Below are 19,092 nucleotides of genomic sequence, written 5' to 3' on the forward strand. Positions count from 1 at the left end.
TAAATCTCAGAGGGAGGGGGAAATAGGTCCCATAATGTATACCACCTGGCCTAGCTTATCTCTTTTATGACAAAATATATATGTGCGACCAAACCTATCATCAGTCTTGCTCCATTTCATCAGTTTGAAGATATTTAGTCATTATATCATTGCCTAATCATGAAACACATCTAAGTGACCAAGAGCTTTGTGGTCAGCGCTCTACTTGCTGTGCTGGATTGTTCTGAGGTTCAATGTCTATTAAAGAGACACTGAAGCGAAAAAAAAATTATGATATTATGATTTGTATGTGTAGTACAGCTAAGAAATAAAACATTAAGATCAGATACATCAGTCTAATTGTTTCCAATACAGGAAGAGTTAAACTCCAGTTGTTATCTCTATGCAAAAAAGCCATTAATCTCTACGACTTTCAAAGTCGTGGAGAGGGCTGTTTTCTAACTTTTATTATCTCAACTGTTAGTTAACTATTTACTTTTTCTCTGCCAGAGGAGAGGTCACTAGTTCACAGACTGCTCTGAAAGAATCATTTTGAATGCTGAGTGTTGTGTAATCTGCACATATTATAGAATGATGCAATGTTAGAAAAAACACTATATACCTGAAAATAAAAATATGAGAATATTTTCTTTGCTGCTAATCTTCTAGTAATTATTCATAGTACACAACCAATTCATTATATCATATATTTTTTTTTCACTTCAGTGTCTCTTTAAGGGATGACCTGTGCAAACTACCTCAATTTATTTTGTGGGTTTTACAATATAAAAACATAGAGAACTTATTCCCTAATTGAGCCTACTGTAAACCCAAATTGAACCCTACTGTGTGTGCATAGGAGTTTACAATTGGTAGGAATGGTAGACTAACCATCTACTATAATTTTAAAGATTTGACTTTAGCGTGTTAAAAGAACAGATATTTACAAAACTGACATAATGTAAAAGGATAAAATATTGAAACCAGGGCTGCTCTTTCTGAGTTGTTCCCCATAATCTTCTGCTACAGGAAACATAGAACTGGACAGCACGGTGACATAGTGGTTAGCGCTCTTGCCTTGCTGGGTCCCCGATTCTAATTCCAGCTAGGGCAATATCTGCAAGGAGTTTGTATGGTTTTCCTCTGAGAATTTCGGTTTCCTACCACATCCCAAAAACATATACAGTTGTGTTCAAAATTATTCAACCCCCAATGCTGTAAAGGGTTTTAGAGAATTTAGTGTACATTTGTAATTGTGTTCAGAATGAAATCTTACAAGGACTTTTTAAAAGAACCAAATGCAACTAAAATGACATCAATTGTTTTTGTAATACAGTATTAAATGTTTTTTTTTTTTTGTGATTTCTTCATTGACACAATTATTCAACCCCTTAAAGACTACCACTCTTAAGAACAGAGGTTCATTCAAGTGTTATCGATCAGGTATTGAAAACACCTGTGGATCTTAACGAGCAGCAATCAAGCATAATAAGCACCAATTAGGCAGATTTAAAATGACTGTGATACTCAGCTCCTTCTAGACATTTAGTGGTGTGTTTACAAACATGGTGAAGTCAAGAGAATGGTCCAGGAAGACAAGAGAAGAGGTGATTTCTCTTCACAGGAAGGGCAATGGCTAGAAGAAGATTGCAAAGTTGTTAAACATACCAAGAGACACCATAGGAAGCATCATTTGCAAATTCAAGGCAAAGGGCACAGTTGAAACGCTATCTGGTCGTGGCAGAAAGAAGATGCTGACTTCCACTGCTGTGCGCTACCTGAAGCGCAAAGTGGAGAAAAGTCCCCGTGTGACTGCTGAGGACTATAAATAGATTTGTCAGATGTGGGTACTAAAGTTTCAGCTCAGACAATAAAGCGCACACTGCGTAACGAAGGCCTCCATGCCAGAACTCCCAGGCGCAGAGCCGGGACAAGGTCCTCCAGCACCCAAGGCTGAGACACCAAAGTGCGCCCCTCCATCCCTCCCAACCCAGCCGTCACACTCTGATTGCTATTAGACTAAGAGGTGCCACAGGGCCCACAACCTCCCCAACACCTTAATATCTAGTTATATGGCTTGCAGTCACTGCCATGTATCCCCTTTTCTTATTTCTTTCTGCTTCAAACACAATTAGGAATGACAGCTGAATGAATTCTGCGCCCCCTCCTACACTGCGCCCTGAGGCTGGAGCCTCTCCAGCCTATGCCTCGGCCCGGCCCTGCCCAGGCGCACCCCCTTGCTGTCTCCAAAGAATAAGAAGAGTCAACTGCGGTATGCCAAAAGTCATGTGGAAAAGCCACAAAAGTTTTGGGATAGTGTTCTGTGAACTGATGAAACAAAATTAGAACTGTTTGGGCTCAACGCTATGTTTGGAGGAGAAAGAACAAGGCCTATGAAGAAAAGAACACCTTGCCTACTATGAAGCATGGCAGGGGGTCAATCATGCTTTGGGGCTATTTTGCTTCTGCAAGTACAGGGAAGCTTCAGCGTGGGCAAGGTACCATGAATTCTCTTCAGTACCAGGAGATATTGGATGAAAATGTGATGCAGTCCGTCACACACCTGAGGCTTGGGAGACGTTGGGCCTTTCAACAGGACAATGATCCCAAGCATACCTCCAAGTCCACTAGAGCATGGTTGCAGATTAAAGGCTGGAACATTTTGGAGTGGCAACGCAGTCACCAGACTTAAATCCGATTGAGAACCTCTGGTGGAACTTAAAGAAAGCAGTTGCAGCGCGCAAGCCTAAGAATGTGACTGAACTGGAGGCTTTTGCCCATGAAGAAAGGGAAAGATACCTGTAGATCGCTGCAAGAAACTTGTGTCAAGCTATGCTTCACGTTTAAAAGCTGTTATAACTGGAAAAGGATGTTGTACTAAGTACTAAGAATGAAAGTCACTTGGGGGTTGAATAAAACTGATAATGATGTGAGCACAGAAAAGACATTTGTGGTTATTTCATTATAAATGTTATGTTATATTTGTCTGACTTACAAGTGCCTCTTTGATTTATTTGTAAACAAGATGACTGAAATGATCAAAATCAATGTCAAACTGGCCAAAACACTCAATTTCAGCGGGGGTTGAATAATTTTGAACACAACTGAATATAAATATGACTTCCCCCTAAATTGGCCCAAGACTATATGTAGTGTTTGTATGATACATACACTACACAATACATACATAGACATACGACTATAATAGGGTTTCTATTGTTAGCCCCTCTGAGGGACAGTTTAGTGACAATATACTCTGCACAGCGCTGCGGAAGATGTCGGTACTATATAAATACTAAAAAATAATAATAACTGATGCTGGTTTATCATGCATCCACTCCGGTCTGCCAAGCAGCTTGCCCTACTCTGTGGTTGTAATTGGGGACCTCTACAGCTACTCAATACAGTTTAAAATATAGTGATCTGCATTTGATTTCTACAACTTGATCATTCAATAATAACTATTTAGGTGCATATTTTAAGGCTGTAGATGGAATCTATTTTACGTCTGAACATGCACAATATAATTCCTTGCCTTGCTGAACAAATGCTCTTACACGCTCATTCATCTATAGACGCATTATAGCAGAAAGCAAATCAATAAATGTATTTACAACTAAATTACCCACCGCAGTGACACAATGCTTATTACCTTTCAAGCAGCTATAATTTGTGACACATCAGTGGCTCCGAGTACTCTCCTACTTACAACTGGCCTCTGACGACCATCACGGACTAAACAACAGGTTCATAATCTAAACCAATTCACCACTACACCTCTGCATATAAAGAACTCTCCAACACATCATATGAGAAGCTATCACATCTACATAGTATAAGCTGTTATTTGAAAGGATGAAAAACATATTCAGCCTGTCAATTCATTTAGCAAGTTCTGAGATCCCTATGAAGGGAGGGCATACGTGTGCCATGGTGTTAATTCTCATTACTATCACAGTAAATGCTCTGCTATACCTTATAATGGAAGAAGTATGGCGGCTGTCATTGCTCACCTTTATTTAGAAAATGATACTTGCTTGGCTGTCATGCTGATGTTACATTATTGGCACCTTGTAATGCAACCTCCAGATGTTCGTTTTATAGTTGCTCTTGGTGATAACTAGACGTCTGTCAGTATACCCATCATCTGTAAGCCAGTGTCATAAGAACAGAGGTCGCAAACCCCAACTGGTTCTTTGCCCCACTTTGGCCATCAGTGGCACTACTTTAGTTGTCAACATCAGCTCACTGGTAGTATACTGCTAATGATTACCAATATGTGTGTTTTACATAGTGGTAATCTTTAATCAAAGTATCTCCAGCTGGGTTGCTGACACTTGCATCAGATGTGATGCCTTCTGGTTGGTCAGGGTGTGCGTACAGTTTCATACCACTGTTTACATGATCACATGAAGCAGAGTAACGCCACATCATCGTAGGGTAGTTAATCTTTGGTACTATATACCACCAACAAACTGTTAACTACCAGTATGGGTAGAAGGCAGCAGTACTGGAAAGGGAATTACATGGAGGAGAACACACTCATAAAACTGATGAGGGGCCAGTACTCAGGGGGGTGAGGCCCTAATGGGGCGCATGGAAATCAACTTATGCCAGTGTTAGTGACTGGAAAATAGCTAGGTTGTATTTTTCCAGTCTGTTACTAAAACTATATAAACATGTTGTGGAATATCAGCAATAGAACACTTTACTGATGTCCAAAATTTGACACATCCACCCTGACTTTAACCCAGCACTGCTCTAACATTAACATCAATCTTTAAAATCCTAATACTAACACCCCCCACATTATATAACATCAGTCAGGTTGAATCTGACAGGAATCTATCTGATGTGTGCCACACACTAGGAACAGATTTCCAATAGATTTCAGAATAAAATCTATTGGAACTCTATTGAAAATCTGAATGCATTATTGCACCATTAGATACAATGCAGCTCTATGGGCCTTCTATGTGCTGCATAGATTTTCCATCCTGTCAGATAGATCAACTCGATCGTAATCGATCGAAATCGACCGCAAATCGATCAAGCCGATCGGTCATGAATTGATTTTTGGCCAAATCAATCGACAGGTGTATGGGCCCCTTAACACTAATACTGAACTTTCAAATGAGTCTGACACTAATCCAAATATCAATAATAGGAATGGTACAAGTGGTAAACTTTAGGAGATAAGTTCTTACCTCCTTTAGATAATAATAGATTCCTATTTTGGGAATATACTTTATTTAAGACCAAAACAACATGCTTTGCAGGTCTTAGACCACTTCTGAAAGTTTCAGAGCCACTAGGTGGTAAACCAAGCAAGTGAAAGTGCTGAATACAGCTCTTTGATGCTTCAATAAAGTATAGTGCAAATACAGGTCACTTTTGTTTTTATCTAAAGGAAGTAAATAAGTATGTCAATATGGGTATGACAATTCTTTCAGAGTGTGTCTCTCCTAAAGTCCTTCAGTGTTTTGCACTGTTTCTGTGATTAGATTTGTCAGAGTCTCCTGGCAGGGCTTGATGTGACAGTGTGGGTAGAACTGGGTGGAGGTGTCCACTGCATCTAGGTCAAGTTCCATACAACCATGTTGATGGTTGGGTTAACCCAAAGCTTGGCACTGGGGATACGATGCTATCATTGCTTTGAAAATATGTTTTACACCTTGCTAGGGTTTATCCACACCCATACCTTAAAACACAGAAGCTAAGTAAAAACCCTTGTTTTTGGCAATGTTTGAAAGCCAATTACATGTGAGGGGAAATATATACCGAATGTAAGTGTTAATTACTGATGTATCTACAGGATAATTTTATTTAGCACATTCTTTCATTATTGGTAGATGATCAGAAAGACAGCCAGGAAATGAGCAGTTTGAGAAGGAGTGCAGCAATGACAGACTCATCAGACATCACCAAGTACAGGCTTGCTTTGAGTAAAAGTGATTATTCTCAGCTAAAGCGAGGATGCAAACACACTACACTGAATATTTTCATGAGCTGACTGAACATGTCAATAAGCAATAGTGATTTTCTTTATTAATGCCACAGATACTGTTGTCACGAGTGCGATCGTCACATACCGTGAATAGAGTGTGTCTACTCTCATCAGTGCTACATGAGGTTCTCCATGTGCAACAGGGACTTGTCTCCCAGTGACACAATTACTTCACAGTGGGACTATGATAATATAGTCAGACCACAGCGAACGTTCTCAGAGACACAGTGAAGGGTTTTAGTGAACTGAAGAGTCACAGGGAGAAGGAACATGTCTCACACAGGTTTGACATGATGAGGCCCTAAATATGGAATCCAGGTAAATAATAAAATACACTTTAGCCCAGTTATGATTTATTAAAAATCTATAATACATCTCAAACTATGTGAATCTGTTCATCAGCACTCAAACTAAGAGGTGGATGGACAGTATGGCCTTGCCAGGTGAGAGTACATAAATGGCTCAAATGGCCAAACCCATCAGCATTTACTGTAGAGCAGTGCAAAGGAGTGAGGTCAATGGGCTGGCTACTCTGTCCTCCTGGGCAGTGATTATTAGCTGTGTGTAACCTAAAGTCTTTGGGGCAGGTGCATAAGTGCATTTATTGTATTTTGACTATTCAGTTATCAGTTCATTTTATTATTCATTTCTTTATTTATCTGCCTGTTTTTTTCATTTTTAAGACCACAAAGTATGAGTCAGAATAGCAACAAAACAGCTGTGCTGTATGCATCATTTGCTCAGGCTGGAAAATAGAGAGGTCACAAGTGATTATCGGGGGTGACCAATTTCATGTGGGTGGGCAGAAAACTTGTTTCTTATCAAACTTCTTTCTGATGCTTATTTTCTAGGTAAAATATTCATGCAACATTCCTCCAGAAGTTAAAAAAAAAACATTTTTTACCTGAGATGTGTAGAACTATGTGGCCACCCAACTGTGGCATAAGGGGGGTGGGACAAAGAGAGTGGCCTTGGTAGCATATAGATAATATGCATCACTGAATATTATTTTTATTATTATTAATAATATGTGTTTATATGGCACATAGACATCTTCTTCAGCACTTACAGAGATCAAACTATCCCTCAGAGGAGCTCACGGTCCAATCTCTACCACGTCCCAGGCTATTCTCCCTACTATAGTCTAAGGCCAATATTTAGGGGAACAAATTAACTTAGGATGTGATCCAGATGTAGGAGGGAAGAAGAAGCCCACACAAGCAAAGTGAGAAAAGATAAACTCACAGACCATGTCCTAGCCAAGGTTTGAACCTGGTTTGCAAGGTGAGACTGCTATCCACAGTTATACAGTAGCTGACCCCTACCACCACCATTCTGCTTGATGGCTATGGTATCTTTTGAAATAATTTCAGTGTGCGTGTAATGACAAGATGGGAGCTCCACACTTATAAGTTATAAACCAAGGCTGAGTGATCACAATGTGTTTCTCAGGCACACATGCAGGGTCACTGATGAGTTTTTGAGTGGAAATTAACACTCATGTTGGTTTCTCCTGAAAGCCAAAAGACAGCAAGACAACCAGGGAACCAGTAACTTCTGGTATCCATATCTCTATCATGAAAGGTACACTTTAACACCACTAGCAGCGCAAACAATCTAATGGGTCAAGAGAACAGGACTAGTTTCAGTGGAAGCCAATAAACCTACCAGTATGTTTTTGGATTGCGAGAACAAACAGCATGTCTGGAGTAAAACCATGTAATCAGAAATGCACACAACACATACAAACTCCATGGAGATAACCCCCCGGCCATGTTATAAACCTGGGGCTCTGACGCTGCAAGGAAAGTATGGTAGCTACTTTACCATTGTGCCTTTCCAACTACATTTATTTTTGTATTAAAATAGTGCTTTACAAATCTGGACTTTAAAACTATTTAGCAGGGCTGTGGAGTCGGTCCAAAAATCCACCGACTCCGACTCCTCAGTTTAGGATTCCACCGACTCCGACTCCGACTCCTCGACTCCGACTCCTCTAATTTGCATATTACAATTTTTTTGATTAAAAGTATGTAACATGAAATTCGTCTCTTAACTGCCAAAGCTTAGGAATTGTACAAGACAACTGAAGTGAGAAGGATATGTAGACTACTATATTTATTCCCTTTAGACTAAAACTAGTCCTTGGTAAGAGTACTTGTAAAAGGTACAAACCGGAACAAAGAACATCTATCAGGACCTAGGCAATGTAAGTGTGGGTACATGTAAGAATGATGTGCAGGTACTCTGCAGGGGAATGAGGAGATTGTAAACAGACAACACCTCTGTGTTCAATGTGCACAGCATTCTCAGTGGATTCCCTGCAGCTCTGTGGGGAGTGCATATGTAGAGTATAGTACTACTGTGTAACAAAGTAAACCTGAGACAGATGAAATTAAATCAGCATCAATGCAGAATTATTTCCATCTCATTGACCATCTCTATTAGTGACACAGCTACACATCAGGCTTTATTCTTACAGCATAGATGTTATTTAGTATATATAAGAGATTCCTGTGTACACATCATATATACAGTCACACAATCAGATATGTACCTTAAAAATACGGGGACTGCTTTATTGAAGCAGCACAAGTAACTAATTTTGATTGGTTTATTTCATTTTTGTGGACTAAGCACAGCTATTACTGTATATATACATTATTTTTAATGACTATTATCTGAGAAATAGAACATTTTATCATATTTTCTATTTTAATTACAGTTACAAATTCATTAGGAGTCGGAGTCGGTGCATTTTTTCCCGACTCCGACTCCAGGCACCCAAAATTGCCCGACTCCACGACTCCGACTCCACAGCCCTGCTATTTAGTTAGCTTTCCTTGTGGGTGCAGGATAAAATCAGAGACAACACAAACACGTTAGTAATACCTACAAGAAACAACTGCTGACGAAGCTTGATTTTTATGTTCTATAAATATAGTATTATCAACCAGAAAAAAAGTATAAGCAAATGAGGTTTATGATTTAAACCTGTGTTTGTGCAGGAAATACAATGGTGCAAGCTTAGGCTGCATGGAGACTAGTGGCCATCATACAATATTAGCTGTGGCTGTACATCAGGTAAACGACTCATAAATAAGCAATACTGATTGTTTACCTAGATACACTGTGCACCACTTGATATGCCATCATATGCCAGCAGACAGCTGATAGAATATTGATCGGACCACTGCAGCTGATAGCTTTGCACTGCTCAATACAGTACAAATCTACAGGAACATCGACTACATGTGGCATCCACATGGATCTGACAACAGACTGGCCTTTTTGGCTTAATGGTTCATCAATATTAGAGCCAAAAGTTATTAAGCGAGAAGGACTTCACTTTTAGTAGGTTTTCATTGGATTCTATGTTTTTATGCAATCTAATGTCTAATCTTTAAAAAAGAAAAGTGTATGGCAGCCTTAACTAGACACCCTAATTGCCATATGTATTACTGTGTTTGATTCCCACTAAGATAATGTTTATTGAGTGAAAATGGAGCATACCAACATTTTGACACTACCAAGGGCCTTTTTATCAAGGCAGACTACTACAATAATATTTTGTTTGCAGCACGTGCATGAACACGGTGCGTAGTTGTTGCAGCCACAGCCATGAAAAAGAAACCCTCGTTACTCTCAAAAAGTTGGTATACTTCATTTTCACAAATAGTGCCAACTTAGGTTGCATTGCATAATTTATCTGTGTGCATAGCATTATCTACCCATTCCTGCAATACATTTATCTGGCATTAGCCAAAGGGAATGCACAGCAGAACCTTCCGGTTATGCATTGACTTCCACTGAGAACATTATATGCATGGAGTTCAAATGTCTTTCCCTCATTTTCTTCAATGCTCAAACTAACTCCACTCCCCCCACAAAAAAAAACATGGTGCCCAAGTTGATCAACCTTTCCATATAACTGCCCAAAGAGTGTACTAGGGGCTATATATTGTGAACACTTTGCAGGTTGGGATTACATGAAATTCTCTCCATTGTACTCTGTACACATCTATGTAATGTGCTGCCAATAGATGTGCACAGGAAATAAGAAATAATACTGCTTAATGTGAACATTTTTCTGAGCATCTGACAACCGCCTCACGTATATAACCAGTTTTACAATTAATTTTATTGCTCACAGCACACATCGCATCACTAAGGCTGATTCAAGCTGTAATTCATGTCACACAATGGCTCAAAGAAGAGAATTAAAGAAGAGTTCTATTTGCACAAACCTTGGGCAAGAGGTTGCAATGGAAGGGCGGGCTGCCCCGGCTGGATTGAAAGGAGACCTTGACGTTGCAGTGTCAGGAGGTGCTGCTGCTGCAGCTGCTGCATTTGTAGGAGCTGTTGCTGAAAAGCCAACTGCTGCGTAGCCACTTGCTGCTGTTGCTGTAATAAAAGGAAGCCAAGAATTAAACATGTGAGAGGTCTGTGTTCTGCATGCTGCTGTAGAGATCCTCCGATCAACGGGGGACTTTCAATTCAAAGTGTTTCTGTTTATCTAGGTTAGGCTTTCTGTAGAGTGTAGACTCGTCTAAACTAGATTATTCTGAGCTTCACAACTAGGGGTAGAAAACCTTTGGCACCCCAGCTGTCGTTGAATTAATGCTCCCGCCATTGTCAGGCAGCAATCAGCTGGGGAAAAGTTGCTTAAAGGAGATGGAAAAAGATTAGATGTCATTCAGAGAGCAGTAGTTCAAGACAGCTGACATAAAAACTATTAAACTGTGTTAAGTAAACAATTGTACAAGCTTATTTCAGCTGCACAGAGCAAAATTACAGTGGAAGCCTGATAAATCTTAAGGCCCTTTTACACTAAGAAACACGATCGCATATGCAATTGCACTGCAATGCGATCATGTTTCCTTCCATTTCCACTACTGCAATTTGTCCATGATGGCGCCATGATTTGTCAGGTGTACAGCGAGATAGGAGCGCAAACACACACTGAAAAAAGAAACAGGGGTGTTTACGTTAATATCTACTGTATCCATCCCTGGTGGAGAGGTGTATCCCCGAACGTTCTACAGCGAGCGACTTTTTAACCTGAGTGGGGACAGGGTTATGATCCACATCTGTCTGTTCAGTAGCTGCCTTTGTGTTTACCTACATTTGTGAGTATTACTCTTGCTCAAACAATTCAATTGTTTTCTTGATTACAACATACTACACCATAGTGGACTCTCAGTTTCCTTTCCCTTAATTTTGTTTTACAAGCACCAAAAAACGTGCAGGCTGGCGATTGTGATTCGGGAAGAAAACGAATCACTCTAGTGAAAAAACAGCACTGCAACTTACATGTTAATCTTGGTGCTGTTGTGATTAGCAAAACAAATGCAATACAGTTTTCATATTGAATCACGCCTAGTGGAAAGGGCCCTTACACAGACAGATGACTGTTGTCTGATCCAAGCAGTGGTAGTCAGATCAGGCAATAATCCTATGTTTGTACAATTCTCTGACTTCATGTACTGGACTTATGCTGGGAATACACAATGAGATTTTTCAGCAGATTTACTGTTCAATCGACTTTCCGATCGTTTTTCTGATTGATTTCCAGTCACTTCTATGAGAAAATCAATCAGAAAAACAATCTAAATCAGATCAGAACTGTAAGAAATTATCTATTGAGCCATCTATCTGACAAAAAACTCATGGTGTATACCCAGCATTAGACCTGGCCGCACACAATTCAGTTCTTGTGTGATTCATGAAGATTGATGCAAACACTCGTTGGTCATTAGTAGGGTAAATGAAAGCACACAGAGAGCATAATCAGGATCGTAAGTCGATTAAACCCCATTGTTCTGTATTGATTTAAACCATTCAATGCAGTACAAAACCATCATTCTACTGTTACTTAACTGAAATTTGCAGTCATAGCTCATCACATTTTCTATGAATTTTATCCTGAAATTGAAGAGGAGTTTATCAACTAATCTTTAGGGAAACACATTATTTCAGTCAGATTCAATCAAAACAATCAAATATGTCCAAAATCAATCATTACAAACCGATCACTGTATGACAGCCTTAGCTCAAAGCCGTCCCAATTGAATTTACTGTAAGGAGATCTTAGATAATCATAGATTCACCTGCACACCGACTGAATAACATTTAAAACTGACCACACATCACACACCTCCTGTAGATTATCCGTTTGGCTGCTACTTTCCAATACCTACCAATGTGGCATACTGATTACCATTACAACTGAGGACCCTTTGCTAGGTAACGATGCCCATAAAATTGCTCATCTGCTTTTAAACGTAACAAAATCACTCCATTTCTACTTTCTGGGGTTGATGATATTGGAATGTCTCACGTAACCTAGGATAGCATGTAGGTACCATTAGCTCCATAACTAGACAAGACACAGAACATTTATATCGTGCTTTTCTCCTGTTGGACTCAATGCGCCAGGGCTGCTGCCTATAGGACACGCTCTATAGGCAGTAGCAGTGTTAGGGTGTCTTGCCAAAGTCTCTGATTGAACAGGTGCTGGCTTAATGAACAGGAAGAGCCGAGATTCAAACCCTGGTCGCCTTTGTCTGAGGCAGAGCCTTTAGCCAGTACACTATCAAAGATTGAGTAACGAAGTGCATGGCTTTATACATCTGGCTTATACTGTAGGTACCATTAGCTCCATAGCTAGCATACTGGTTGTACTTATGAATGAAACAAAGTGCATGGTTTTACCCATCTGGCTTGTAGGTACCATTAATTCCATAACTACCATGCAGGCTGTACTCATGAAAGAAAAAAAAGGGCACGGTTTTCTACATCTACTTCATCAAAATAGCAGACCCTTGCCTGAATCAGTTTACCAATTTCACTGTGTTCTTGTGCAAGCAACTGGAAGATGTTAGTTAGTATTGCAGACACTTCACAAGCTGCTCATAGACTCCTCATAGACTCCTCCTTCTGTCCACCTGTCAAGTGTCTACATACAACCTTCTAGTTCTTTAATCTTAGGAAAGGACTCCCATTTTCAGATTCCTCCTACACAGGTGTATGTGTAAAGCACAAATACTCAAAAAAATGATACACAATCCTGCAATTCTCCAGTTGCCTAATGATTTTGTATTCTGACTATTAGTCTGATTTTCATAAGGAAAAATAACGCCTGGACTTTTTAGTTCCCAAACAACTGAAGCATTGGGAAGTAACTGAATTCAGGCTGTGGAGATTTTTTTTAAAGAGTTATCAATGAAAACCCAAAGTTGAAAGTCAAGTTGACTTTTAGCAAAAGTAAAACTACCACTTGACAAAAGTAAAATGGCTCAATATTCTAAAATAATGAAACATCGAAGCTAACCAGAACACGGAGAATGAATGATTAGCTGGAGAATAAGAACAGAGCTTAAAGGTACATATAAATATTAATACTCCAGGTAGCACACAGTCAAACCGTGTTTCTATGCCAGATCTTCTCCCTCCCGTCTGTCCTAAAACTAAGACTTCATCTTGTGAAATAATAAAATAAAGCCTTATAACCGGTTACTTTGAAACCATTAATTATATTCAATGTAGGAGACGGAGTTGCCTTGTCTCCGCTGGGATTCGAACCGTGAACCTTGGAGGTGTTAAGTGAGCGCACCGCTTTTCTCTGCGTACCGCCCGAGATGCTTTTAAGTACTCTGTTTATCACTTCTGACATAAATAAATGAGAAAAAAATCAGACCTTTGAAGAAGAAAAACTTCATCTAATATTGTTAATTAGCCATGACAAACGATGAAATAACATTGTAAATCTTTCATAGAAACAGCGACTGGATTTTAATTACACACATTCATAATTTAGCAAACAACATCTTACTTCAACAGGAGAGCTTAATACGTACTCTACTCCAGGCTCTAGACTGATGCATTGGGCTGCTAAGAGTTGGATGCTTTTCCCCTCTCTTTTTCCTTATGCTTTTTTTTTCTACAACCTCCCTACATTTCGCTTTCCTTTGTTCTTTACGGACACAGGCGGCATATTTGACGTGATAACTATCTTTCAAAGTTATTTATTGTACAATGGGAGGATGAGAAAAAAACTTTTGTTGTTTGTAACATCAACACATTGCACCAGTGTCTGGCTTTTTATTGTACAAGCCTGAAGAAGAAGAAAAAAAAAAAAGAATAGAAAAAAAACACCCCATAATAATACTGTAGATTTCCTCAGTAATTATTTGAGAGATAGAGAGATAACACAGTGCAGTTGTACAATAAATAGAAGGAAATTATCTAATATCCCCGATCTGCTGGGAATAATATCAAGGTGGAGATCTTATACACTCCAAGCCTATCTGCTTTAGAAAGCAGATTAACTGTTTAGATGACTATCTTCGGTTTGAAAGTGGAACTAAACCAGATAAAACAAAAGACAAAAAAAAAAAAAGTATTTGGTATAACTGTACTAGAATATGTTTTTACTGTAACGGTTGGGTTGATGGCTTTAATTCACAAAATCATTCACAATTTACCAATCATCAGCTATCATGTGAGAATACACTATCAACTGACCAGTCATCTAACAACTGAATAGAACTATTTGTTTTATTTGTTTTTTAGTTATAGGTGTGTTTTGTTGTGAAAAAGTTACAACTTTTTCTTTTACCATCTGGTTCCAAGAGTTTAGATGGGAATTGGAATGGCAGTTCAACTTTCTGGTCACATTTTGTTTCTGGCTACACCTGGTTCCAAATTATAAAAGAACTTATTGAGAGTCAAATAAATGTCCATTATGCATTTTGGGAGAACTTTCAGCACAAAAAGATCTTAGTATGAGCATGCACTCTTGAAACGATCAATCCTGCCTGTTTATTCCTACTGAGGTGGGATAGGCAAGATAAATCCTTGTGCCAGCTATTAAATCTAGGACAGGGACAGCAATTACCAAGGTTCAATGCAATGTAGAAGAAGTATTTCTTATTTAATGATTGGCCTAAAGATGTCTGGTGTCCCTATGCAGACATATGGTTTTGATTATTAGAAGTAGCAACACAAAATATTTCAGAGGCTGAAGGTATGAACTTATTAACACAGTCAACAGGTCGGTTTAGAGCCATAATCATGGCAGCAAAGTGCCCAGCAAGTGGGGACTCAGACAGGCATATGTGAAAAAGCAAACACGAAGGATTTATTTAGCTTGGAAGTATGTCAATCCCCATCTCCCGTTCTCTGGAGGTATCTCGATCAGCAGTGAGGGGAGAACGATCCCTAGACCTATTACGATCTGAGCCGCCGTTTTTCTTTGAGAGGTAAGAGGATCTGGGTCCAGATTTGTTGGGCCATGTATCTCCTGCTGGGATGATGGCTCCTTCGTTAAACATATGTCCCATGATTACGGGTAAATGGAAATCTGAGTAAAAGTCAGGTAGATCTATAGAAGGTATACGTAGGATTTTGCAGAACTTGTGGACATCACCCGGGAGGCGTAGAACAGCTATGCGACCATCTCGTGAGGCCTGCAGGCCAAAAGGGAATTTCCACTTGTACGTAATGCTGTGTGAGCGGCACGGGCTCTCCTATTTCTTAATGTAATCAGTGAGAGGTCTTGGTATACTATTGTCTAAGTCTTCCATATGTCTGTTCATCTCAATCAGATGTAAGTTATGAGAAACCGTTGCTTGCTGTAGTTCCTCAATGGTTGCATCTCTATTATCTCCTGCCCTCTCTGTGTCCTCAATTCGCTTCACTAGGCCCTGCACATCCTCCTTGAGCTCATGCACTGCACCCATCATACTGTTTTTGATGTCTGCGGCTAAGTTGGTCATGTCAGACATCGTAGGGAGTTGTTTAACATAGGCAAACATGTCAGCATGGCTCACCAGAGGTTCTGTAGATAGGCTGGTCTGCGGGTCTTCTGCTGTTGCAGGCATCGGCGCCCTCTTGGGTGTCTCACGCCGAGAGTTGTCCATCTTCTGCATGGGGAATATGGCTGCAATGTTTCTGCTTGGCTGCACACCTTTTGTTCTCTGGGTGTCTACGAAGCTTTCTGGATGTTTTTGCTTCAATAGCATAGCGCTGCAAAGGGGTTAGCGGTGGGGATCTGTGAGTCTCGGCAGGAGCTCTGAGCTTAGGCTTCCATCTTCCACCGCGCGCAGGCCATGCCCCCGAGGCTGAAGGTATGTACCTTCCACTTGGGTCCGACCATTTATTGTAAAGTTGGCCAGATACATGTCACTAAAGGACTTAGGCCAGTGGGCAGCTGGATGTAACTCTGTCAGTTTGACTTTTCACAGAAGAAAGGGTAAGGTGCACAATATTTTGTAGGAGAGTTAACTTCTAACTGGTCTGTTATTAAACAGAATACGTCAAGCCATGATTCTTGCAAGACTATTAAGGTAGCCATACACTGGTCGATTTGCCATTAGATTGACCAGCTGACAGATCCCTATCTGATCGAATCTGATCAGAGAGGGATCGTATGGCTGCCTTTACTGCAAACAGATTGTGAATCGGTTTCAGCCTGAAACTGATCACAATCTGTTGAGCTGCTCCTGACGCCTCCCCCCCCCCCCGTATACATTACCTAAAGCTGGCTCCGGGTCCTCTTCTCCGCACCGCATCCCAGCGTACACTGTGTCACTCCATGACCAGGAAGTTCAAATAGAGCACCCTCTATTTGAACTTCCTGGTCACTGCAGTGACACAGGAAGTTAATGTACACTGGGATGGAAGCAGGAACAGAGCGGTGCAGCGCGGAGAAGATGCCCGGGAGCCAGCGTCAGGTAATGTATACCTGAACGGATCGGCCGCCGCTAGCGCCGAGCTCCCTACCCGCGGGCGATCGAAGGTATTTTTCCGCACGGCGCGATCGACGGACCGATCCAATTTCGGGAGGAAATCGGATCGGCGGGTGCGTTTAGCGCGAACGATTCGCAGCAGATTCGATCCCAGTGATCGAATCTGCTGTCGAAACGGCCACAAATCGGGCCAGTGTATGGCCAGCTTTAAGATTCTATGTGTCAATAGCAATCTAGCTTACAAAAAACCCTCTGCAATAGGTTGTTTTGGACTGCAGGTTAAAGAGAACCCGAGGTGTGTTTAAAGAATGTTATCTGCATACAGAGGCTGGATCTGCCTATACAGCCCAGCCTCTGTTGCTATCCCAAACCCCACTAAGGTCCCCCTGCACCCTGCAATCCCTCATAAATCACAGCCGTGCTGTGAGGCTGTGTTTACATCTGTAGTGTCAGTCTCAGCTGCTCCCCCGCCTCCTGCATAGCTCCGGTCCCTGCCCCCGTCCCTCCCTCCAATCAGCAGGGAGGGAAGGGATGCAGGCGGGGACTGGAGTTCTGCAGGAGGCGGGGAGAGCAGCAGACTGACACTATAGAGATAAACACAGCCAGCTCTGACAAGCTGTTTGTCAGCAGCGTGGCTGTGATTTATGAAGGGATTGCAGAGTGCAGGGGGACCTTAGGGGGGTTTGGGATAGCAACAGAGGCTGGGCTGTATAGGAAGATCCAGCCTCTGTATGCAGATAATATTCTTCAAACCCACCTCGGGTTCTCTTTAAGGCTCTGTTCCCACTAGAGTGGAGAACAGACTTTTTTTTTTCCATTCTCCGTTCATTGCCAATTGTAGAGTGAATGGCATCTATGTTATACACAGGAGCCGTTCACACTTGTCACATTGCCACTGATCCGTGGGAGTAAGCAGAGCCACTTCTGTGCAGTCTGCAATAATCCAGGGCCAGGCAGATGAGTTACCCCATATGGTCTACGGGGGAGCACACGTGCCCCCGGCTCCAGCCGCATCACTACGGGCCATCAGAGCGGACCTTAGACTGTCCGGTCCCGCTTGCCGCACGTGATGCGGAAGACAAGTGGGAACGGAGCCTAACTGCTCTTACATATGCTGGATACAATTATCCACTGAACAGCCCAGTCTACCTACAAATAAATAGGCATCAAAGCCATGCTTAACTAACTTTCGAAACAATCCCATACTGTCAAACATGCTTAATTCTATCACAGTCCGCTTAGTAGACACGACCGCCAATTAGTGAGTATAAACTAATGGACAGTTTAGAAAACTTTGAGAAAAAAATTCTACAAACTGTAAAATTGGGGACAATTTAATTTACATTTTTCCATTGAAAATAAATACGCAAAATTAAATAAAGCTCACCATGACAAATGCCACCTTAGTTTGTTAGACAATCGAGGTCAGTGACACAAAAAAGGTGATGAATGGCTGTATAAACGTGTCAGTCTCATTTCTCCGCTACATTCATTGTGTTTTACACATGAGTTTACTTACTAAGCCACATTTTCATTCAAATTAGATGAAGTGCTCAAATCTCATCATGGCGTAACCTGCTTCGCAGGACGGGAATCTAAAACTGAATCGCGAGCTGAAAACAGGCAGAACTCTCCATTGTTCTCCAGCTAAGGATAACTTTGTGAAATCAGGTCTTCCTTCTACCTGTGGACATAGTTTTGTAAATGTACACCCTCCGCTTCCAGGTCAGCATCACTAACCAGATATCCGAAGGCATGAGATCTAGATACTATACTGATAATTCAGAAGACCAAATATAAGTTAACGCTTATGCTTAAGCCTCATACACACATACAAGGAATGTGGCATGGTGGGGATCAGGACCCGATCCCTTGGGCAATATTGCAGGGCTGGGGCTGTACAGATGCGTTGGTAAGCTGCAGGTTAGCGACATGTTCTGTTTTTATGTGGGGAGTAGAGGACCAACAGAGCGGAACGAGAGTGACGACATGCGGCGGACAGGTTGAGTGAAGAAGAGAATAATGCTCTTGGTCAGCGATCAGACGAATTGATCCATCAGGCTGATCGCTGCTTGAGGCGTCAGGTGACATCAGTGGCCGCTGTACTCACACTAGATTCTCAGCAGAGGCAGTTGTTATCAGCCGCCTCAGCCAAGTTTCATCTAGCATGTGTTTGAAGCTTTACAAAATAGCAATTATCCAATTTAGAAGTTCACATATGTGACAAGAGTAATTGATATGCCTTATTCTTACTATAAGAGGCATATATGTTTTTCAATATTATTTTAATGTCTATGTACACATCATTTGTAATGCTATAGCATGTTTTTTTTTTGTCTGGAGTAATGGTAACCA

At 41.0% G+C, this 19,092-nt stretch overlaps 1 protein-coding gene across 18 annotated transcripts in view; it reads right to left on the bottom strand.

Moving 5' to 3' along the window:
* FOXP1 (forkhead box P1) overlaps positions 1-19,092 on the bottom strand; it is a 1,092,253-nt gene that overhangs the window by 118,930 nt on the left and 954,231 nt on the right. For all 18 annotated transcript variants that reach the window (XM_068253977.1, XM_068253974.1, XM_068253975.1 and 15 more), the window contains one exon: positions 10,234-10,390. In XM_068253977.1, the coding sequence (XP_068110078.1) occupies positions 10,234-10,390 (157 nt within the window). The remainder of the gene's footprint in view (positions 1-10,233; positions 10,391-19,092) is intronic.

The sequence above is a fragment of the Hyperolius riggenbachi genome, chromosome 9 (genome assembly GCF_040937935.1).
Source record: "Hyperolius riggenbachi isolate aHypRig1 chromosome 9, aHypRig1.pri, whole genome shotgun sequence".
NCBI lineage: Eukaryota > Metazoa > Chordata > Amphibia > Anura > Hyperoliidae > Hyperolius > Hyperolius riggenbachi.